General features: G+C 38.7%; 1 protein-coding gene across 1 annotated transcript in view; it reads left to right on the top strand.

The window, feature by feature from the left end:
* ANKRD31 (ankyrin repeat domain 31) overlaps positions 1-24626 on the top strand; it is a 183365-nt gene that overhangs the window by 76763 nt on the left and 81976 nt on the right. Inside the window, exons 13-15 of the mRNA XM_078153158.1 lie at positions 1237-1289; positions 13786-15334; positions 19016-19276. Coding sequence (XP_078009284.1) covers positions 1237-1289; positions 13786-15334; positions 19016-19276 — 1863 coding nt within the window. The remainder of the gene's footprint in view (positions 1-1236; positions 1290-13785; positions 15335-19015; positions 19277-24626) is intronic.

Below are 24626 nucleotides of genomic sequence, written 5' to 3'. Positions count from 1 at the left end.
AGATGTACCTATATAAAATGTTCTTAATTCAAAATCTCATGTGGTTTCTACCCAATTTTAGCCTTGCCTATTGTCTTATATTCTGGTTAATGCTTTATAAAGAAGTCTTTTCATTTCATTATCCCAAGATTATATTTAACTCCTAATGAAGCTGAAGATTAGAGACTGTGGGAATCTTGATTGTATATGCTGATTTTAATATCAAATATATTTATATAATGTCATTGAATCCTGCTGGTTTTATTCTTGTTTTCATATAGGTAAAAGTCTAGACTAGTCTGGTTTTTGAAACACTGGATACATTTCAGAGGATGGCTTCTTTTTAACTCACACAGCTGTCACCTTAGTTCAGGCCCTTATCATCTCTCACCTAGAATATTACAACAATTTCCTAATTGGTTGCCTCCCTGCCTAAACTTTTCCCCCACTATACACTTTCCTTCATAGCACTGCCAAACTGCTTTCCCTGAAGTGCAGATCTGACCATGTCACTTCCCTACTCAATCAACTCCAGGGGCTCTTTGTTGCCGTTAAGGTCAACTATCAACTTCTCTAACTTTTTTTTTTTTGGTGAGACAGTTGGGGTTAAGTGACTTTCCCAGGGTCACACAGCTAGTAAGTGTCAAGTATCTGAGACTGGATTTGAACTCAGGTCCTTCTGACTCCAAGGCTGGAACTCTGTCCACTGAACCACCTAGCTGCCTCTCTGTTTAGCTTTTAAAGCCCTTCATGGTCTGGCTCCAACCTATCTTTCCAACCTCATAGAATGTTACTCTCTGTCTCACATTCTGCAGACCAAATTGACTTTTATCTCTGTCCCTCAAGCACAGCCCTCCATCTACCATCTCCTTCCATTTGCATTAGTAGCTGAACCCATAACTGGAATGCACTCCTTCTTCACCTCCACCACATAAAATTCCTTTTCCTTTGAGACATAGCTCAAGGGCCACCTTCTACAAGGTGAGGTATTTCCTGATACCCCCTTCTTCCTAAACTACATTGTACCTAACTACTTCATTTTTATTTGTGTTTATTTTCCTTATTTTATTCTATATATACTTAGATATGTACTTGCTTTCTCTCCCATTAGAATGTGAACATATTTTGAGTAGAGATTATTTTATTCATTGTATTTGTATGCCCAGTACCTAGCATGGTTTTTCATAAACTCAGTAGATCCATTGTAAATGCTTGTTGGCCGTCTGATTGAGTGATTGACTCTCTTTTTGTTTACAGAACAAAGAAACAGAAGTGAACTTTTACACCCAGAAGATACATACCAGCACAAGGTAAATCTATATTTAGGAATAAACCTTTTCCTAGTGATATGCTAGCTGGTTGTTTTATGATTTGCCAGAAAGAAAGAGGACAGTTCTCCGGATGCATTGTTCGCAAAGAGTGCATTCGACCTCATACAATAGACACTTGTGAGTAATTTTATAATGTCACAGTAGTCCTGTGTACATTGGAGCATTTTGTGATATTAGTTTTGGAAATGGTTGAACAAATGAAGCAGAAGGGGTCATCTTTCTCTTTGTTCCCTTGATGATCTGAAAGGCTTCTAGATCACTTCAAGTTTCCTTTGGTTTGAGGGCAGCATGTTATCCAATGGTAACGATCTCTTGGAGATTGCCAGCAGTACTTGGGGTTGTAGGTTACAATGGTCAAAAGTACCCTGGTCTTCTTTTGTCAGGTCCTTTTTTTAAAAACTGATTCTTTTTATTCTTTATACCACATTCATTTTCTCTTATGCCCTAATGGCTCTGTATACACACGTATTGAACTTTCCCTTGTAACAAAGGAAAGGAGTTCAGAAAAACCAACTGATAGAATTATGGTGTTTGATGGACAACTTCATTTCTGCCCTCCTTTAGGGTGGGTACCAGCTGCTTCAGAACATTGCCTTCTTCTTCCCACTCTTCTTCATCTATATCCTTCTTCCTCTCTTTTCCTTTTCTTCTCATCTCTTAAATCTAAAGTGGTGAGTGGAAGGAAGGATTCTGATTCATGGGTGTGTGCATGATGACTTACCTTCTTTGACAGTGAGGAAATTAAAATTATTCTATATCATTTAATAATTGATGCTATTCTGTAATTGACCCTATTCTGTATTGTTGTTGTTTAGTAATTTTTAGGTTGTATATGACTCCAGGCCCTGGGCTCAATCCACTGTGCCACCTAGCTGCACCTCATCTATGTTACTGCTTCATTTTTGTCGAGCCACATTTCTCCATTCTTGAGTTATGCTCAGAAATGCGGTTTTCCTTCAGAGTTAGTTTAAAGGTATGGTTGAAAGGAAAGGCCCATCTGCTTATTGTCTGTAAGCTCCAACCCATTTAACCTGGTGCCATTCCTCCGAAAAATATGTCTCCATCCTAACCTGTCCTTGTACAGAGATTTGATCTCCTCCAAGGGGACAACAAGGTAGTGGTGCTGATCCCCTAACAAAGATTACAAGAGGCAGATGAGTCCCATGAAACAACTAACATTCCTTAATTGTCAGAGGGGGTATGATTAGCTACACCTCAATGCCAACTCACTTTTCTTAGTATAGCCAATTATAATATTCCCTAACTACCCAGATCTCCTCTTTTCCTGCATGTCAATTAAAAGGGTCTCCCGCTTCTCACTGGGGTCACTGGGGTTGCTGAGGTGGCCAGTCTGACCCACTTCATTAAGAGTTGTATGCATCATTGCTAATAAGCTGATTTTGCTTTGAGTATGTACTTCAGTTTGCCTTTTTTGGAATTCATTCTTGGCAGTGGGAATATAATTCCCAAGACTTTCTTCCTGGGAATATACGTATGCTGTTTGGAATAAGAATAGCAAATTCAAAACCCCTTACATATGTAACATCATATCCGAAGTTAAGACAAAAAGTGGAGGGAACTTAGTGAGTTCTTGAAACTCTTATTAGCCTTGATGAGGCTCTTCCTAGTCACATCCCTCAACAAGTACAAGTTTTTTACCACTCACTGGGTGGCAAGAGTATGGATCAAGCCTGGACCTTCAGGAATGAGGGCTGGTAGTAGCTGAGTGGCAGTGACCGAGGGGCTCCTGGATGAGTGAAGGAATCCCAAGACTGAATATTTGTGGTTGATAACCTCTTTCACATAATTATACTTTAGAGAATTTATTATGCTTGGATGGACATTTCAGTTTATTGTAAACTACTCCAGAGTATCTGGTGTAACTGCTACTCCACTTATTCTTGGATGAAATTACATGGAAATGGGAAAGTAGGAGTAAGAATATATTTAAAAAGATAGTTTCTGAGGACTTCATGCTGGAGGAACTGATTCTCATTTTTCATTCTCATAGCTGTACTGGAATGGGGTTGTTTTGATTTGGGTGAAGGACCATAATCTCATTTCTAGTACAAGTCACTTAATATTCATTTTTTTTTTTACTTTTTGATTGAAGATATAAAGGATATTAAACATGTAAAGGAAGAACCTGGGCAAGATTAACAAGATTTTAGGAGAAGAGATATTTATTCTTCCTTTGGTGCTAATCTTTTTGTAGAATATATAAACACCCCCATTAATTCTGACATTGATATTATGGTAGAGTATGAATAAGTAATTTTGCCCTGGGTATCCTGGCTTGAAACCACATTGAGGATGATTGACTCATAGCATTTTGAGGGTAGTGGATTACCCTTAAAGTTGGTTTATAAAAACCATAGTGGAAAGAATTTGAGATGGAGAGGAAAAAAAAAGCTAAGATATATAGAGGAAAGTTAGGTAGGGGAAGCAGAGAGAGTGAGAGCTGAGAGACCAAAACAGGAGGGAGGAGACCTAGACTCTGGTTCTTTGGAGGAAAGCCTGCACAGATTTTCCACCCATTCCCTGAATGGGAATTCTTTGGCCTCAAGAGAGGAGGGAATATACGTGACACTAGAAATGCTAGCCACTGAAGACATTGGCAGAGCAGTATGAATTCCTGGGCCAAGCCCAGAGCTGCAGAAATGAGAGCCCTTAGCAGTGGACTGGCAGTGATTGAATGGCTGGGGAAATCCCAAGGCCGAGTGAGCTTCTTAGGCACAGAGTTTCTAGACCTCCTGAACCAAGACGTCTGAAGAGTGGAGGACAAATAAATGGACAGTGCTAAGTTCCTGGGGTAATCAGAGGAAGCTGGAGGCCAGGCATGGACTGGAGCTGAGGAGGAACAAAAGAGATAGTCATCCAGATAGCTAGGTGTGTGTAAGAACCAGTGTGTAAGAACAGCAGACTTGGACCTCAGCTCAAAGCTTGCCTCAAACACTTATTAGCTGTGTGACTCTGGGTAAGTCATAGAGTTCTCAGTTTTCTCACTGGTAAAATGGGGATAATTATAATGCCTCTCTCCAAGTGTTGTTGTGAGGATCAAATGAGTTAATATAAGCAAAATGATTTGCAAATCTTAAAGTGGTAATGCTAGCTATTATTATTATTATTGTTACTAATACTGTTAGTAACAATTCTAGACCTTGTCCTTCTGTCAGATATATGGACTAAACAGGTACTAGGGGAGAAGAAGCTTTGAAAGTATTAATGCTTACTCCTCTTTCTTTTTGGAGGGGTAGGAGGAGAGGAACTCAACCACAAGGTAATATTATATCTAGAGCAGCACTTCTCAAATTGTGTTCTGTGGACTTCTGGGGGTCTCCAAGATCCTTGGTCAATGAGGTCAAAACTGTTTTTCATTTCACATTACTAAGATGTTTTCATTTCTAACATGGTAAATATCAATAAGTATAATTCACAGAAGCAAAAACACTGTGGAATCTTTAACAATTTTGGAGTATAAAGGGATCCTGAGATCAAAATGTTTGAAACTTGCTGTTCTAGAGGAATGTGTAGGTCCCAGGAGGAGCTAGGGCTCAATAGAGAGTGAAAGAGAGTTGTCTTGACTCTTTATGGGCTTGGATGTGAGTCTGTTGGATTTTGTGTTTTCAGCAGGATGAAATAAAGGCTGTTCTATATGTATTATTAGCCTGAGTGATTACATGTGAGCTGATGCATCTTCTACCTTTTCTGTAGAAAATCAGGCATAAGCAGTGTTTGATGTTTCCAAAGTAGAACTGCATGGGCTCTAAATTGCCCCCCCCCCGTAAATGCCTTACTACAGAGAGGCCTGGGGGTGGGTAAAACAAGCCAAATTCTGATGTTCTTAGGGGAAAATCCTAGGTGGGTACATGAGCCAAAGAGTGATTTGTGATAAGCTCCCCCACTCTTCAGGGTGAACATAGTCTATATAAACCAAAGTTTCAATTCTAGATCACCAAATCCTATTCTGAGGATTAATTATGATGTAAAAATTACCCCAGGTTCTTGAAAACTACGTCAATTTAGAGTGCAAGCTCTCACAAGTTCTACCATGCTAAAAAGGCTCCAAGTAGTCCTGTAACAGACTATATACTGTCCACAAGGACAGGCCTAAGTGCAGAGAGGCTGGCCACCAAGTCATGAATTCATGAAACCCATAAAACAAACAAAAAGTTGATATTCAGCTCTATGCATCCCTCTGTTTCCCCTTCTGCAGTGAAAGTGGCAAGAGTGGGAAGGATATGAAGAACAAATTTTAGAAGAAACAAGTTTTAGACTACGTTTTAGTATCAGTTTAATGGTTTGTACTCCAAATGTGAAATCTTTGTTCAACAATTGCACTGACATACTACTAGAGGATGGAATAATGCCAATTTGGACATTCTTGCCAAAAGATTTGAGGAAGTTGCAGCTAAATAGAAGGTTGCTTTGTGGGTTTTCCTTGCAGAGGGGCATATAAAGGAATTGGCGGAATTAGTTTCACTATGTGACCCACAGCATAAAGACAGATAATTTCATGGGATACTTGATTGTCACCTTGAAATGCTCTTGTTGAGTATCAATAAAAAGAACATCATAATGAGAGATGCAGCTTAGATATGAACATCAATTGAAGAGTGTGATGCCCCTCAGTCTATAGTTTGCCCATTCCTCAGCAGAGCTTAGGATTAGGAAGGAAGAAAGGAGGGAAGGAGCCGCAAGAAGTAATATGACACAGCAGCTGCAGCAGAGGAGCACTGCCATGCAAGTAGGAGAGAATGGCCCATGTGGCAGGACGACCTCTGCTTGCTAGGGCACACCATTGGGTCTACTTGTCCTGCTCTGTAAATAATGAGTAAACAGTGGTAGGAATAGTGCTGGACTTGGAGTCAGGAAGTTCAAATCCAGCCTCAGACACTTGCTAGCTACGTGACCCTGAGCAAGTCACTTAACATCTGTCTATCTCAACTTCTTCCATCTGTAAAATGAGTATAATAGTAGTCCCTACCTCATAAGTTATTGTGAGGATCAAGTCAGATGACAAGTAAAGAGCCTAATTTCTTCTCCCTTTCTTGGGAGTGGATGATAGCTGTTTCAGGACTTTTTCCTTTTTCTGCCCATTCCCTTCTGTATCTTTTTCTTTTCTTACCTTTTCCCTCTTCTTCCCACCCTCCCCGCCCAAATCCAAGTGATAGGTCCAAAAAAAAGATCCAGTTGTTGTTGTCTGTATGTGTGTGATGACAACTTGTCTTCCTTGATGTTCTCTTGGAAATGTAAATGTGCCATTTGGAATAGGAATAGCAAATTCAAAACCCTTTATAATATACACATAACATGACATGGATATAACGCATCCAAGTTTAAGACAGAATTTTTGATGAATTTTTGCCACTGTTGTTAAACTTGACCAGGCTCTTCCTCGTCATATCCTCTATAAGCTCAAGTCTTTCGCTACTCACAGAATGGCAAGAATCCCATGGTCAAATAAGCTATTTCTGTGCTGTTCTTCTTAAAGCAAAAATAAAAGATGAATGAGACAATATGTTATATAATTACAATAGCTCCAATTTGGCACTCAAACAAGATTTTGAAAATGGGACATAGATAAAGGAAAATATGTGAACACAGGCTATTGTAATTTTCTATGGAAGTTTAACCAACAAAAAGCAATCACAGCAATTAGGATGTAAAAAGAGCCTAGAAACTGCCTTAGCCAACAAATACATCACTTCCTTACCTGGCAAAGAGACATGGCAGCCAAGGGCAATAACAGTTTAGAACACAAATTCATTTGTAAAATCTTACAGGAATGGCAAAGGGTATAAAGTAAATAAATATGGTGCATCTTATGGGAGACCATGGAAGATTATAAGCATTTTTTAAATTGTTGTTCTGTATTTGTGTAGGGAAATGATAGGATCATAGATTTGGAGCTGATGGGGACCTTAGAAGCCAGTGAATCCAACCCCTTTGTTTTCTAGATGAGGAAACTGAGGCCCAGAGAGATTAAGTGCCTTGTCCAGGGTCACAGCTAGTAAGTACATGAAGCAAGATTTGAACTCAGGTCTTCTTGTCTCCAAATACGGTGCTTTATTTACTACTCCACAGGATTCCTTCTATCATTGTAGATCAGTGACTTATCTATAATTTGTATTATTAGAGAGTGGTGTGGGGGCTGTTGTTCAGTTGTTTTTCAGTCATGTCTGACTCTTCATGATCCCATTTGGGGTTTTCTTGGCAAAGATACTGGAGTGGTTTTCCATTTCTTTCTTTAGTTCATTTTGTAGATGAGGAAACTGAGGCAAATAGGACTAAGTGACTTGCCCAACCTCACACAGAAGAAGAGTCTTCCTGACTCCAGGCCCGACACTCTATTTACTGCAACACCTAGCTACCCCAGTTTGGGAGTAAGGTGGAACTAAGGGACTGGCCCATGGTTACAAAGTAAGCATGTGTCAGAAACAGGACTCTGAGTTGCCTCTCATACAACAGCGAAAAGTAGTAAGTGGAAAAACAGATTCATAGAAAGGTTGGCATGAGGTCCAGTTAATCCAGATCATCCCAAGATCATTTAAAGATAAAGTTGGATGGGGACAACAAACAGATTAAAAAAGGGAACTGATCTATTAGCATTTCTGTAATTAAATGTTTTTTTCATCTGTGACAGTGGCTCTACCACATTAGGACTCTAGTGTCTCAGTCCCTAATGTGCTATATAAGAAAATGGAAATAGTGCTGAAGTAATGAAGACAAGAGGATCAAGCCAAGTATACACAGAGAAAATCTATGCTGGAGGCATTAGAGTTTTTCAGCCTTTGAGGGATGAAGTCTCCATATATCTGAGAGGCAGGATGGTATTACTGTCACTTGAGTCTTGTATTTGAAAGTCAAATTTTCTATTCAGCTCTCGTCTTTTCCTCAGGAATGCTTAAAAGTCCACTAGTTCATTGAATGACCATTTTTTACCCTGAAGGATTATACTCAATTTTCCTGGGTAGGTGATTCTTGGTTGTAATCCTATCTCCTTTGCCCTCCAGAATATCATACTCCATGCCCTCTGGTCCCTTAATGTAGAGTCTGCTAAATCTTTTGTTATCCTGATTGTGTTTCCACAATACTTGAATTGTTTCTTTCTGGCTGCTTGTAATATTTTTTTCCTTGACATGGGAATTCTGGAATTTGGGTACAATATTCCTAGGAGTTTTCCTTTGGAGATTTCTTTCAGGAGGTGATCGGTGGATTCTTTCCATTTCTGTTTTGCCCTCTGAATCTAAAATATCAGGGTAGTTTTCCTTGATAATTTCTTGAAAGATGATGTCTAGGCTCTTTTTTTGATGATGGCTTTCAGGTAGTCCAATAATTTCTAAGTCCTCTCTCCTGGATCTATTTTCCAGGTCAGTTGTTTTTCCAGTGAGGTGTTTCACATTCTCTTCTATTTTTTCATTCTTTTGGATTCGTTTTACAGTGCCTTGATTTCTCACATAGTCTCTAGCTTCCAACTGCTCCATTCTAATTTTTAAGGAAGTATTTTCTTCAGTAAGCTTTTGGACTTCCTTTTCCATTTGGCCAATTTTGCTTTTTAGGGCATTCTTCTCCTCATTGGCTTTTTGGACCTCTTTTGCCATTTGGGTTAGGCTATTTTTTTTTTTATTTATTTTTAGGCAATTGGGGTTAAGTGACTTGCCCAGGGTCACACAGCTAGTACGTGTCAAGTGTTCAGTCTGAGGCTGGATTTGAACTCAGGTCCTCCTGACTTCAGGGCCATAGACTATTTTTTAAGGTGTTATTTTCTTCAGTATTTTTTTGAGTCTCTTTTAGCATCGCTCTCAGTTTTTCCTCTACTTCTCTTACTTGCTTCTCAAAATCCTTTTTGAGCTCTTCCATGGCCTGGGACCAATTTATATTTTTCTTGGAGGCTTTGGATGTAGAAGCTTTGGCTTCATTGTCTTCTTCTGGTTGTATATTTTGATCTTCTTTGTCACCAAAGTAAGATAATATAGTCTGACTCTTTTTGTGCTGTTTGCTCATGCTTCTGGCGGCCAATTACTTGAGTTATAATCTCTTTGTTAAGGTAGGAGTCTGTTTCCAGTGTGGAGAATGTACTGTCCCAAGCTTCAGGGGTTTTGTGCAGCTGTTTTCAGAGGTACTTCTAGGGACTTGTAAATTTTCAGTTCTTCCAGGGTGCTATGATCAAGGGCGAGGTGTTTACTCCTTTCCTGTTCTGTGCTCTGCTCTGTGAGTGACCACAAGAACTCTTTTCTGTCTTGGAACTGTGAGGAGGATTTTCTTTTCACAGCAACTACTAGCTCCACAAGCCAGCGCTCCTCCTCACCCCAGGACCACCACCCAGAACTGTGACCCAGATCCAACCACCGTCAAAGCAAGAGAATCCTGCACCAGCAGAGAGATCCCTGCAATTCCCCTCTGATCAGCCACTCAATTCCCCCTCAGCCTGTGGGCCGGAAGCTCAGGAGGTAGCCACCACCCCAGGGCCGAGGTTGGGGAATGGGGCTGGGACCCCACACTTCTCTCTTGCTGCAGAGACAGACTTTTCCTACTGACCTTCTGAGTTGTCTTTGGCATTCATGGGTTGAGATATCTGGAAACTTCCACAGCTGCCTGCGATTCAGTCCTCTGAGGCCTGCTCCAGGTTTGCTGCGGCCTGTGTGCCCATGCCAAACTGTGCTCTTCTACCAGACTTGCGTGATATACCTTTCTGATCAACCATCCAGGTTGTCTTGGGCTGGAAATTTGTTTCACTTTGTCTTTTTGTGGGTTCTGCTGCTTCTATTAGAATTTGTTTAGAGCCATTTTTTATAGGTATTTGGAGGGGTTTGGGGGAGAGCTCAAGCAAGTCACTGCTTTTACTCCATCATCTTGGCCTTGCCCCCCAAGGGTGGGGTATTTTTGACAGTAGTGTTTGTCACTCTCATAAAGGATTTCCAGTGCAAAGTTCAAATGGAAAAGAGATTCTCTATAAATGATGAGGTTGTCCAAACACTCCATCTAACGATAGCACTGTGCTGGTCATAGCAACACTGCAATACTATAGTTACTCCTAAGGGAGATCCAAAACCACTCTAAAGCATTTGGCTTCTCAGTCTACACTGGAAAAACCAAATGGATGAAAAATGCCTCTTGACAAGACCATGATAGGTCATTAGATGGACAGCCTATTGAGTTACATTAGTTATAGTCATCTTGGACAGACATTGCAGATGGATGATGAAGTTGGCCAGATTTCATTTGGAGTCAGAATGGTATGGATTGCTTATGTGAAATTGTACAGCACTTTTGATCATCCCATGCTGCTACCTGAAACAAAAACCCAATGTTTTAGCACCAATATTTTTCTACTGATTTTATTTGGAACAGTGGTGTTATGTGGTGAATTATGGAACATTACAATCTCTGAAAAATAAAAATTTCAGGTGACCTGAAGGGTAATAGAAAGAAGTAAGGAAATAAGCATTTATTAAGCACCTATTATGTGCCAGGCATTATGTTAAGTGCTTCACAAATATTATGTCACTTGACCCTCACAATAACCCTCTGAGGTAGGTGCTATTATTATCCCCATTTTACAATTGAGGAAACTGAGACAGACAGAGGTTGTGACTTTTCCAGGTCACATAACTGGTAAATATCTGAAGCTGGAATAGAACTCAGGTCTTCCTGGCTCCAAAGCTCTATCTACTTTGCTACCAACTGACTCTAATGTAGCAGGAGTATCAGCACTGGCAAGATCATGGATCCATGGAAGGAAATTTTCATTTGAAATTGTTATATCTCTGCCATGAGAGAGAAGTTGGTGTAGAGAAGTGGAGATAGAAAGGTGGTATTAGAGTAAGGACTCCCTGAATTCAAATCTGGTGGAGGTACTCGGGGCAAATAACTTCTCCTTGGCTACTCTTTAAATTCTTCCTATTAAAGAGAATATACTGACTTGCATCCATATAGCAATGAAATCACATGTCCCTATCCCCATATCTCTACCACACATCTACCTCTTTAAGGCTGAGGGAGAGGTAGTCTGGATTTGAACTCAAGCCTTCCTTGAGTTCCAGTGCTCTATCTGCTGTACTACCTAGCCTCCTCTATGCCTTTCAGTGGAAAGATATATGGAGGGAGCAAGTAGGGATCAGCCTATTATTACTAATAATTACATGGGCACAAGAAGTGATGTTAAAGATGCCATCCAGAATAATAGCATCTCAGAATTAGGAAGGAGCTTAGGGGCCACCTGGTCCAACTGATACATGGAAAAGAATTCTTTTTATAACATGCGTGATAAGTGGTCATCTAGACTTTGCTCAAAGACCGACAGTGAAAGGCAGTGCATTTCCCTTTTGTATAGTAAGAAAGCCGTTCCTTAGATCAAACATTCATTTACTTTTATGTTACTTCATCTCTTTATTCTTTGTCCTTTTCTCTAAGGTCAAGCAGAATAGATCTGATCCTTCTTCCATATGATAGCCCTTCAGATATTTGAAGACCTCTATCATGTCTCCTGCCCTCTAAGTGTTATCTTCTCTAAGTTGAGAACTGAAGAAGACATCCAGGAGATTTATGATTGGAAAAGGTGTGGGCTGGTCCTTTAGCAAGAGTGAGGGATCAGTCCATTGTTAAAAGACTTAAAGGAAGGGCTTCCTCTTATTAGGTGGACTTCTTAGGAAGGAGTGAAGGGAGAACATAGATAAGAGGAAAAGGTGTGGGTAGGTCGTGATTTGAGGGGAGACCCATATCAGTGAGATCTTGTATCCACAAATGGTTCCTATAGCCTTGTTGGGGGTATTTTGGATTTGTGTGATGATGATCTGAGCTACTTGAATGTAAATAGAAAAACGTTTAAATGTAAACAAAAAAGCCTGAGAAAACCAGAAGTTTGGTTAGTGCACTGCATGAAATAGGATCATTGACCTAGAGCTGAAAAGACTCTCTAGTCCAACTCCTTCATTTTACAGATGGGGAAATTAAGGCCCAGAAAAATTAAGTGGTCTGCCCAAGGTCACTCTGGTAATAAAATTTCAAGCCAGAATTCAAACTCAGGTCATGTGGCAACAATTTCAGCACTCTCATCATGCTGCTTTCTACTGTTTTGGAGAAATCCAACTTACTCTGGGGAGTATCTTAGACAGGGATGTGCTGGTAAATGCTTAATGAACAGTTCTCTGAGGAAAAAAAAAACATGTTTATATGACACTTTCAAGCATAACCTGTGCTATTAAAATTTTGTCCATCATTTTATCAAGTCTAGACAACTGACAAAACAATAAACCAAGCCCTAATTTATAGCACTTGCTGATATCCAAGATGTAAATGCTCACATTGAAAATTTAACAATTGGCTCTCTCATACAAGAATCTGGCTTAGATAATATTTGTTTTCATCTGAGATTTATAAATACTAAAGGTCATCAAGGAGATTGAGAAAAAAGACCATCATAGAGATATGTTTCATTTGTTCAGTCATTTCTAAGACTAATTACATACTTAAGCCTATCTTGTCAGTATATGTAAGCTGTTTTACATGACCACAACTAAGAAAATTCTCTTATTAAAAAGAGAAAGCATTTATGGCTTAGATTTGGTTTGGTGGAGACTTTATGGAAATCCCTACCCCAGGCCTACACGCCTTGCAAGGATTTCTTCTGTGGACAAAAGATGTTTTTTCCTCTACATTTTTCACTCTCCACCAGAAATCCTTTGGTGTGCCACAAGCTGCCCGAGGGCCATAAGCGTCCACTGGGAGCAAGTTGTGCAGGCCTGCCCTACCCTATGCAATTCATCCTTATTTTTGTCTTGCTTATTTCCCTACTCAAAGGTATATATGTATGACTTATTGACATTATTGTTAACTGCTCTTGCATCTGAGGGAACTATGCAGATACATAGAGTTACCCCCAGAGTATTTTCCAATTTTATTTCCTGTTAACCCATTTAGTTCCCCTCTCTTTTTTTGGTCCTTTTACCCTTTTCTTATGTCTCTGTGCATTTGCACTTTTTTTTTTCTGTTATCTCTAAGTGATGACAGGTACAGAATAGGTGACTTATCTAATGGAGTTGAAGTATCTAACCTAGGAGCGTAACAAAAATCTTGCAAAGCCTTCTGTTTTGAAATGCATAAATCAAATAAAATACAGGTTGTGGTTTTCTTTTCCCATCTGTTTAGTTTTATAAGTCTACTAAGGCTTAAGTAGAAGGATTTTATTATGTTCAGTAATACCAATAGTACTAAAATAGTAGGGGAAAGGGAGCAAAAGACACATCAGAGAACAAAATAATAAACCACACACTGAGCCCATTATGTTTTGCTTTTATTTCTCCTAGTTGTACCCTTTTCTGAAACATCAGGTTTGGTTTGGCTCAGCAGTCCCTGCGGTCAAATCAAGTTATAACAATTTAATGGAGTAGTAAAGATATGCCAACAACCCAGGATGAATTGAATATACAATTGTAGCTGAAAATGAAGTTAACCATATATTTTGTTTCTGTAGAAACCAGAATGCAGTCCCAGAAGCTCTCAGTATTTTAATAATGAGAACTCCAGAGGAATAAAAGATAGGAAGATAGAGGTTTCTAAAGGAAACAAAGGGAATTTATTGAGCAATAAAGGAGCTGTGAATGAAAATCACCAGAAAATATCAAAGAATAAGAAGTTAATTCCAACTAGAAATGAGCAGTCAACTGTTGATCAAATAAATGCCAAAGAACCCCCAAAGATAAATATGCAGAATGTCCATGAGCCCAAGAACTTTGTGCCTGTGAGAGAGAGAGAAAGTAGGACAGTTCCTAAAAGAACTGAGATGAGTGGTAGAAAGAGCAATACAAGGATACCAGTGACGACCTCTTCAAAAAGAATAACTAGATCTATTGCTCATCAACAGCAGAATCCTGAAACTTTTTGTGATCTTTCAGAAAAGTCTGGTACAATGACTGACTCAGTAACTCCAATGCTGAAAAATCATCTGGGTCATAATAGTGAAGTTTTTTCAGTTTCCAAAGGAAGAGGTACTTGTCAAGATGACATAACTTCACTGACCCTAATGACCCAGGAAGAACCCAGCCAGAGCATAAGATCAGCAGACTGTCAGAAAGAACCTGATATCTTAGAATCAGAAACTGCTGAGCCAGCAGAAGCCATCCTCTCTGGGCTTCCATCTTATGAAGAAGCCAAGTTGTCATTGGCCACTAAAGGAAGTGATCACACTGCTCCTCATGAGAAACCTGTTCCTTGTGAGGCCAGTGATAATAACCTAAGTCAGAAAAGTGAGAGTGTGACAGCCTGGGAAAAGTGTTTCCTTTCCTTTGTAGATAGAAATGTTAACAATGGCAATGATAGTAATGATGATGGTGATGGTGGATGCCTCTCTGAGGCGACTATGTTGCCTGAGAAGATGACTTGTTTTGTCAATTATGAAAACCAGAATAATTGTAAAATGAACTCAGAGCATGAAGAAGAGTCAAGTTCCCAATACTATTTACCTTCTGAAACTCGATCTTTACTCCAGGAAAATGTTTTTCAAGAAGTTTCACAACAGGACATCATCAACTTATCTGATTCAGATTGTACCGTTATTTCTGAAAGGTATGTTGTAAATGATGTACAGAATATTAGAAGAATTACTTCTGATGTCAACCCTGAGCAGATTCCGCTGGCTAATACAGGGACACCGTCAACGCCTGACTTGTCAGGGCAAATTAGTGGAGTGGAAATATCCACCAGTCTTCATAATAATAACACCGCTGCACCAAGTTCTTTAGTTAATCAGACAGATGAGGAGAGAATGGCAAAGGTGAGGGGAGAAGAAAGTTCAGAAAGAACCTGCACTGAGAAAACTCAAGAGAGCTGTCAAAAGAGGACTGAGTACACAGGACAATCTCATGAAAAAGAAGCATCTAAAATGGAAATAAAGCAATCAGAACTTCCAGAGAGTGATGTGATTCCAAATAAAAATGTAAGGTCTACTAAAAACATAGACGAGGATTTAAGAGATTCCTCACAGCTCAAGCAAGGGATGGAGAAGACAGTTCCTTCCCTATCAGGTAACATTTAAATCATTATTATTATTTTTACAACACTGCATGTTTTCTTAACCTATAAATCTTCCAATGAATTCCATGCCTTACGCACCCACTCCAACAAGTGTGACATATAGCAGCACTTGCCAAGCCCCTGTCATGGCTAGTAGATAGTATGTATATAAGGTTTGTGAAGCTCTCTACAAATATCTTCACAGCAGCCCTGGGGGGTTTGTGCTATTGTTATTCTCATTTTATAGATGAGGAAATGAGATAGACAAGTTAAGTGACCTTCCCAAGGTCAATAAGTGTCTTAAGTCAGATTCTAACTCAGGTCTTCCTAACTCCAGATCTGACTCTTTATCCGCTATACCACCTAGCTGTCTAAAGTGGCAGCATTTCCCATGATGCTGTAACTATCAGAAGAGTTCTCAGAAGTCAGCAATTTCCAGTAGGCTACACCAGGAATTCTGAGCACATTTACACAGTAAAATATTGCTATCTCATTTTGTTCAGTCACAGGATTGCAAAATCTCAGATTTAGAAAAGACTCCAGAGACCATTGTGTCCATTCTATACATAAAAAAAATACTCCCTTCTACACTATACCCCAAAAGTGGTCATCCAGCCTTTGCTTAAAGACTTCCAGTGTGGAGAAACCCATTATCTTCCAAAGCAGCCTGTTCCACTTTTGGATAGCTCTAATTATTAAGAAGTTTTTCCTAATATCAAGCCTGAATTGATCTTTATTGTTTCCTCTTGGGCCAAAGAGAACAAGTTGAATCCTTTTTCAGCTTGACAATTATCTAGCTATTTGAAGATAAATGTCTTCTCCACCTCAGTCATTCCCAAAGTCTTCATGTTAAACATCCCCAGTTCCTTTTACCCATGCTCATGTGGATTGAATTTGAGACCCTTTTCCATCTCAGTAGCTTTCCTAGAGTCTAGACCAGCGACAGTGGATCCCTGCAGGCCACATATCAACTTAGAAAACCACAAATTAACATGATCTATGTTGCATTGTATTTTTATTTATTTTACTAAACATTTCCCAATTACATTTTTAATCTGGTTGGGCTTCTTTGAGAGTTTTGTCTGGATTCTTGCTGCCCAAGGGCCCTAAGGACCCCTCTGCTCTAGATTGTCATCTTCCTTAATGCATTGCCCAGAACTGACCATGATACTCTAGATGTAGTCTGACCAGGGGAAAGTACAGGAGCACCATCACCTCCCTACCTGACTCAGAGACTCAGTATATCCTGAGATTACATTAGCTTTTTTTTTTTTCTGCTGTATCATACTGTTCATTCATGTTAAGCTCATAGTCCACTAAGTCTCATAGATTTTTTTTCAGAACTGCTGTGTTGTACTCCTGCAATCCGTCCAACCACTCCTGTCTGCTTTGCTGGATCTTCGTCCAGGCACAATCCATTATCTGTGGATGTCTTTTGTGGCCCTGTACTGGTCCTCTTCTCTTTTCCCTCTCTCTGAGCGACATCAGAAGCTTACATGAATTCAACTGTCTTCTCTATGAAGTGATTCTTTTATCTGTGTATCCAGTCCTAATCTCTTTCCTGAGCTCCAGTCCCACATCCCCAACTGCCTCTTGCATGTCTAAAACCAGATGTCCCATAGACGTTTCAAACTCAACGTATGCAAAACATAATTCATTATCTTTCCCTCCAAATCCCTCCCTTCTCCTGAACTTCCCTTTTATTGTCAGGGTACCACCATCCTCCCAATTACCCTGAATTTAAACCTCAGTGTCATCTTCAACTCCTCACTCACATTCACTGGCATGTAAGATGCTGGCAGATCTTGTCACAAAATCATTTGTATATGTCCCCTTTTTTCACTCACAGAATCTCCACCCTTATACAAGCCCTCATCACTTCTTGCCTGGAGTAGTGCAATATTTTCTAATTGGTCTTCCTGCCCTTAATATCCCTACTCCAAACCACCCTCCACCATCTCCCAAAGTTATTTTCCTAAAGTTCAGATCTGACCATGTTACTACTCTACTCAGTAAACTCCTATGGCTCCCATTTACTCTCAGGATCAAATATAAAATCCTCCATTTGCCATTTAAAGTACTTTACAACTTGGGCTTTCTACCTTTCCAGTTTCCTTACACTTTCCTTGCTTCCATGTACTTTACAATCTAGCTACAACAGCCTTGTTCCTTGAATAAGACCCTCCATCTGTCCCCCATGCCTAAGAATGCTCTTTTTCCTCACTTCTGACTCCTGGCTTCTATAATTACCTGTAAAATTCGGCTCAAATCTCGCCTTCTGCCAGAGGCTTTTCCTGGTCCCAGAACCCATCCCAGTCTCTTTGCTCTAAGATTACTTTTATCTCAGTGTGTGTATATAAGTATGTGTATGTGTGTATGTGTACATATATCTGTAGATATTTAAATGTATATGCACATACACACATACACCATTTATGACTTTCTTCAAGTCATTGAAAAAAAAAAGTTACACAACATAGGAGCCAAGTGCATATCTTTAGGGCATTCCACTGAAGACTTCCTTCCAGGTCAAAATTAAACCATTACAGAATGCTCTGTGGGTTCTGCCACTCAAGTACCTAAATTCATCTAATAGAATCATCATCTAGCCTACCATCAATTTATCTTGTCCAAGAGAAATGCATGAGACTTTATCATATGCTTTCCTAAAGTCAAAGTAAGCCATATATAGCATTTATTTACCTGATCTACTAATTTTTTTTTATTCAGTCAAAAAAGAAAAGAAAATGAGGTTAGTTTAGTGTGACATATTCTTTATGATACATTATGGGCTCTTTATGATCATCACTTCCTTTTCTGGGTGCTCACTAACCATCCTTTTAATAATATGTTCTAGAATTTCTCTGGGAATTGAATGTAAGCTCACTGGCCTATGGTTGTTAGATTCTATAATTATTTTTGATATACCAGGAAAATGTTTCCCTTTTTCTGGTCTTGGGGTACTTCTAAATTTTTTACATTTTCCACAGCCTTTCACTTATCATTGAGCATTAATGGCTCAGTAATCACATATCCCAGTTCTTTCAGTAATGTCAGATAATTTCACTGGACTAGGTGACTTTAACCCATCAAGGTCATCTAGGTGGTCTCTTACTATCCTATTACATATCTTTAGTGTTAATTTTTTGTTCTGTCCCTTTAGTCTCCTTGACAGAGAACACTGAAGCAAAGTAAGAATTGAACAGCTTCTCCTTTCTGGTTAGTTATCACTCTGCTATCTACCCACAGGAAATAGTTCTCTTCAGTGTTTTTCCAAGTAATATTTCTCACTAATATTTTTCTCCCTTTGTTTCTTTAGAATTTCATTCTTCAGAATTTCTTATCTCTTCTGAGTAGACTTCACCCATAGAATTTTAGCACATGCAATGCTGCCTATCTTTTCTCTGAATCCTTTGAAATCTTCTCTTCCAGAATCCATTTATGGCCTTTCTCTTTTCTATCACAGATTCTACTATGGAGTGGTCACTTTCCCTGGATTGTCATTCTATATAATAATAATCTATATAATAATGAATGTAACTTTAACAGTATAAAAGTTCCTTAAAAGATATATCTGTATATTGAGATTCTTACAAAGTATGACTTTTTATCATCTACTAATATGACAAATATTTCTCAAACTAGTGAAAACCACACACGGTATTAACATCCCACATTTTCTTGCTTTTCAGACAAGGGAATGACTGATAATGTAAACAGAGAACAAAACACTAAAAGCCACAAGGAGGCAAGAGGAAAAAGAAGTCCAGACACTTATGTGCCTAGAAATTTACAACTACATGAAAAAAGAGTTCAGATTAAAAGAAAAAGGCAAGATCTTCAAGAGACTACCTATAGTCAAGATCTGAGTTCCTCTATAAGTACAAATAAAGATTTACAGAATCAATCACAGCAAGAAGATTCTTCTGATCCTAAAGCTTCCAAGATTCCAGGTTTATTTTAACTTGTTATTCTTTTCTTCCAGACTTCCTTATTTCTGAAGAGGGTAACACCATTCTTCTAGTCTCCCATTTTTGTAACCTCTGAGTTAGCTGCAATTTGTCATTCCCCTTCGGCTCACATATCCAATCAGTTGTCAAATCTTGTTTCTACCTTCACAACATCTTTTGTATCTGTCCCTATCATTCTACTCACATGGTCACTACCCTAGTTCATGCTCTTACCACCTTTTGTCTGTACTATTATAACGGTCTCCTAGTGGATATTCCTGCATCAAATCTCTCCTTTCCCCATAATCCATCTTTCTTACAGCTGTGAAAGTGATTTTCCCAAGATGCAGATCTAACCACAGTAAACTCCAGTGGATCCCTGCTTCTTCAAGGATCAGATATAAAACCTTGTGTTTTGTCTTTATGAGCCTTCACAGCCTGACTCCGATCTACCTTTCCAGCCTTACTAAACATTACTCCCCTTCCTGCACACTGAGGTGCTATCAAATTGGCTTTCTTTCTGCTCCTCACACTCAACACTCCATCTCCTATCTTGGTACCTTTGCACAGACAGTTTTGCATGCCTAAAATGCATTCCATCTTCACCTCCATTTCTTAGAAACCCTCATTTCCTTCCAACTCAAGTATCACCTTCTACCTGAAGCCTTTCTAGATCCTTTGAACTGCTAGTGCTTATAAAACTACACCCCAGCCAGCTACCTTGTATTTTTTTTATTTCCAATATTTATATTCTTATTATATGTGTACATGTTATCTCTCCTAAGGGAATGTAAGTTCCTTGAGGGCAGGGATGGTTTCATTTTTGTCTTTACAGAACCTAGCACAGCACTTGGCATCTAGCAGGTGCTTAATAAATGCTTGTTGGTTGATTGATTTTGAGAATCATATGAGATAATAATAATAATAGTAGCATTTACATAGTGCTTTAAGGTTTGCAAAGCACTTTATAAATATTATCTCATTCTTTCCTTACAACCCTGGGAAGCAAATGCTATTACCCTCATTTTACAGATGAGGAAACTGAGGCAGGGAAAATTTAAATGACTTGCCCAGAATCACCCAGTTTGTTAGTATCTGAGGCCAGATTTGAACTCAAGTCTTCCTGAATCCAGGTCTAGCTCTCTATCCACTCCAATACCTAGCCATGCTTCAATAAAAGTAGTATGTAACAATAATAATTTGATCAATCATTGTCCTGACTACATAGTGTCTATAGATATGTACCAAATGTGTCTTTATGAGTCAATTTTGCTTTTTTCAACGATCTTAATGGTCAAGTAATATGTCAATACTTTAGTAGATCTGTGATCTCATTGGTGTGGGTATATCCTCCAGTGATACCTATTGAAGTATCATAATGATGCCAGTGCCTTCCTATTTGGTACTACTTTAGTCCATGTTTTTAGACTAGAACTATGAGTTCAGTGCTGTAAGGAATCCCCAGTTCACACTACCAATCCAGATCAGCATCTGTTTTGCCATTTGTAGAGCATTACCTGAGAGTGCTGAGAGATTCAGTGACTTCCTGTGGATCACACAGCCAGTATGCATTAATGGACTCTAGCCCAGTCCTTCTTGACTCCAAGACCATTGTGCCATGCTGCCTCTCAATTTTTATCCATATTCTACTATATATCCTCCATGGAAGACCTGCCCTATGTACTAAAGACCTTTGTTCCTCCCATAATATGGGAACCAACTGGACTCAGATCTCACATTTAGATTCTAAAGTCTACTTGGGCGTCTGAGTGGGTGTGATGGCCATATGTGATATTTAGGACACCAGCAGTTGCTTTTGTCTGTAGCGCCTCTACCCGCTTTTCTACTACTCTAATACAATCACTGAAAAAATAAAAGAGGGCCACATAGGGTAGAGGACCATTTTGTACTTTTCTTAGTATGGTGGGTTAGCATGGCCAATGAATTCATCTTGTAGTAGCCAACATCCTGGTGATGAGCCTTACCATCCTTAGCTGGAGGGGTTCTCCAGCAGCAAGTGCTATTTGTCTCTGGGACCATACTCAAAGCTTTTCATTTCTCTGATTAATGAGGACCTGTGGCCTCCTTGCTAAGTCTTTAAGTGACTCATTGGGGTCCTTTCACTATAGGACTCAACTCGAACATTCTGGAAGTGGGAGATCACAAAATCTTCTAGAGCTTGTGCTCCAGTGTCTTCCCTTTCTCTGTTTCTGGCTACACCCCAAGATGAAGTGTCACAGTAAGACCTGGGGGTAGGGTTGTTAATCATAATCATACCTTGTAACTGTGGCCATTAAATAGTGACTTGTGCCGACAACCATTAAAAATAATGTTTCATGATTAGTCACTATGAATAACACAAAACATTCTGTGCAGTATGTTACCAGTTGTATGTGGATTATAAAAATTAAAGTTAGACAATTTGTTTTTCTTCCACCTCACATACATGCAAATATTCTATATTTGAACATATGTGAAAAAATACGACAGAGATAAAAGGCTACAGGATTTTTGTGTCTCTGACCACACCCTTTCAAGCTGAGGGCAGAGTTCAGACCACTGCCTTTGCAGAGGAAACACTGCTGAAGTACTTGTACCAGGGCAGCTATGTCACATCAAAACATCAAAAACTCATTGGGACACCACTTACTATTTTACACTGAAACTAGAAAGATTGCTATCTACCCTGAGAAAGAGAACTGATGAGCTCTTAGTGCAAATTGAAATGTAATTTTCTCACTTTTTAAATTTTTCTGACTTTTTTGCAATATAATATGGAAATGTTTTGCATGATTTCACATGTATAATTTATATTATATTGTTTGCCTTTTCAGTGGGAGGGGTGGGAGAGAGAGAATTTGAAACTGAACTTTTAAAAGCATGTTAAAAATAAATAAAAATTTTTTTAAAGAGAAATTGGATACTTTGAGATTTTGACTGGTGTATACAGTAGATTCTCTATATAATCCTGGGCAAGTTATTTAACGTCTCTGGACCTTAGTTTCCTCATTTGTAAAATAAATAGGTTGAACTAGGTGACTTTCTAAGGTCACTTCCATCTGAACATGTTCCTATGACCCTCTTCAGAATGTAAGATTCATGGGGCCATAGGTTCCTCTAGTCTTGGAGCCATCTCAGAACCTACTTTATGAACTCTTGGGAACTTTTTTCTTTTAATAGTATTTTATTTTTTCCCAATTATATGTCAAGACAATTTTTAGCATTTGTTTTTACAAGATTTTGAGTTCCAAATTTTCCTCCCTCCTTCCCTTTCCTCTCCTCTTCTTAAAATGGTAGGCAGTTTGACATGTTATATATGTATAATTATGTGAAACATTTCCATATCAGTCACATTGTGAAAGAAGAAACAGATCAAAAGGAAAAAGAACCATAAAAAAGTAAGTGAAAAAAGTATGTTTCAATCTGCATTCAGAGTCCATCAGTTCTTTATCTGGGGGTGGACAACATTTTCCTTCATGAGTCCTTTGTACTTGTCTTGGATCATTGTGTTGCAGAGAAGAGTTAAGTCATTCACAGTTGATCATCACACAGTGTTGTTGATTCTGTGTACAACGTTTTCTTGGTTCTGCTCATTTTACTTTGCATCAGTTCATACAAGTCTTTCCAGGTTTTTCTCAAATCTGCCTGCTCATAATTTCTTATAGCACAATAGTATTCCATTACATCAGGCCTGCACAACTTGTGGCCTATAGGGCCTATGGGCACACCAAAGGGTTTCATGTGGCCCATGGAAAAATGTAGAGGATGTTTTCCCCTATATTTTTCGTAGGCTGCCTGAAATCCTTTGGCAGGCTGAAGTGGTGCAGGTCACAAAAAGAGCTGCTATAAATAATTATGTACAGACAGGTCCTTTTCCCTTTTTCATGATCTCTTTGGGATATAGACCTTGTAGTGGTATTACTGGATCAAAGAGTTTGCAAAGTTTAGTTGCCCTTTTGGCATACATAGTTCCAAATTGCTCTCCAGAATGGTTGGGTCATTCACAGCTCCACTAACAGTGCATTAGTGTCCCAATTTTCCCACATCCTCTCCAACATGTATTATTTTCCTTTTTTATCATATTAGCCAATTTGATAGGTGTGAGGTGTTACGTCAGAGTTGTTTTGCATTTCTCTAATCAAAAGTGATTTAGAGCACTTCTCCATATGCCTGTAGATAGCTTTGATTTCTTCATCTGAAAACTGCCTTTTCATATCCTTTTATCATTTATCAGTTGGGGAATAGCTTGTATTCTTATAAATTTAACTCAGTTCTCTATATATTTGAGAAGTGAGGCCTTTATTAGAGATACTTGCTGTAAAGATTATTTCCCAGCTTTCTGCTTTCCTTCTAATCTTGATTGCATTAGCTTTGTTTGTGTAAAAACTTTTTCAATTTAATATAATCAAAATTATCTGTTTTATATTTCGTAATGCTCTCTATCTCTTATTTGGTCATGAATTCTTCCTTTCTCCATACATCTGACAGGCAGACTATTCTTTGTTCTTCTAACTTGCTATGATGCCACCCTTCATGTCTAAATCATGTACCCATTTTAACCTTAACTCGATATACAGTGTGAGATGTTGGTCTCTACCTAGTTTATGTCCTGTTGTTTTCCAGCAGTTTTTGTCAAATAGTGAGTTCTTATCCCAAAGGCTGGGTCTTTGGATTTATCAAAAGCTAGGTTACTATGCTCATTTACTACTGTCTTATCTATTCCACTGATCCATCACTCTATTTCTTAGCCAGTACCAAATAGTTTTGATGATTACTGCTTTATAATATAGTTTGAGATCTGGTATTACTAGACCACCTTCCTTTGTATTTTCTTTTTTATTAATTCCCTTGATATTCTTGACCTTTTGTTCTTCCAGATGGATTTCGTAATTTTTTACCTCTATAAAGTAAATTTTTGGTAGTTTGATTGGTATGGCACAGAATAAGTTAGTTTAGTCAGGATTGTCATTTTTATTGTATTGTCTCAGCCTACCCCACAAGCAATTGATATTTTTCCAATTGTTTAGATCTGGCTTTGTGTGGAAAGTATTTTGTCATTGTGTTCATATAGTTCCTGGGTTTGTCTTGGCATGTAGACTCTCAAGTATTTTATATTATTTATGGTTATTTTAAATGAAATTTCTCTTTCTATCTCTTCCTGCTGGGTTTTGTTGGATATGTAAAGAAATGCTGATGATTTATGTGGATTTATCTTATATCCTGCAACTTTGCTAAAGTTGTTATTTCAAATAGATTTTTAGTTGATTCTCTAAGTATACCATCATATCATCTGCAAAGAGTGATAGTTTTGTTTCCTCATTGCCTATTCTAATTCCTTTGATTTCTTTTGCTT

Source organism: Phascolarctos cinereus, unplaced genomic scaffold, assembly GCF_003287225.1.
Source record: "Phascolarctos cinereus isolate Bilbo 61053 unplaced genomic scaffold, phaCin_HiC Scaffold_4;HRSCAF=312, whole genome shotgun sequence".
Classification (NCBI taxonomy): domain Eukaryota; kingdom Metazoa; phylum Chordata; class Mammalia; order Diprotodontia; family Phascolarctidae; genus Phascolarctos; species Phascolarctos cinereus.
Note: the sequence above shows the minus strand (reverse complement) of the source record. Positions and strands in the feature narration are given on the sequence as shown.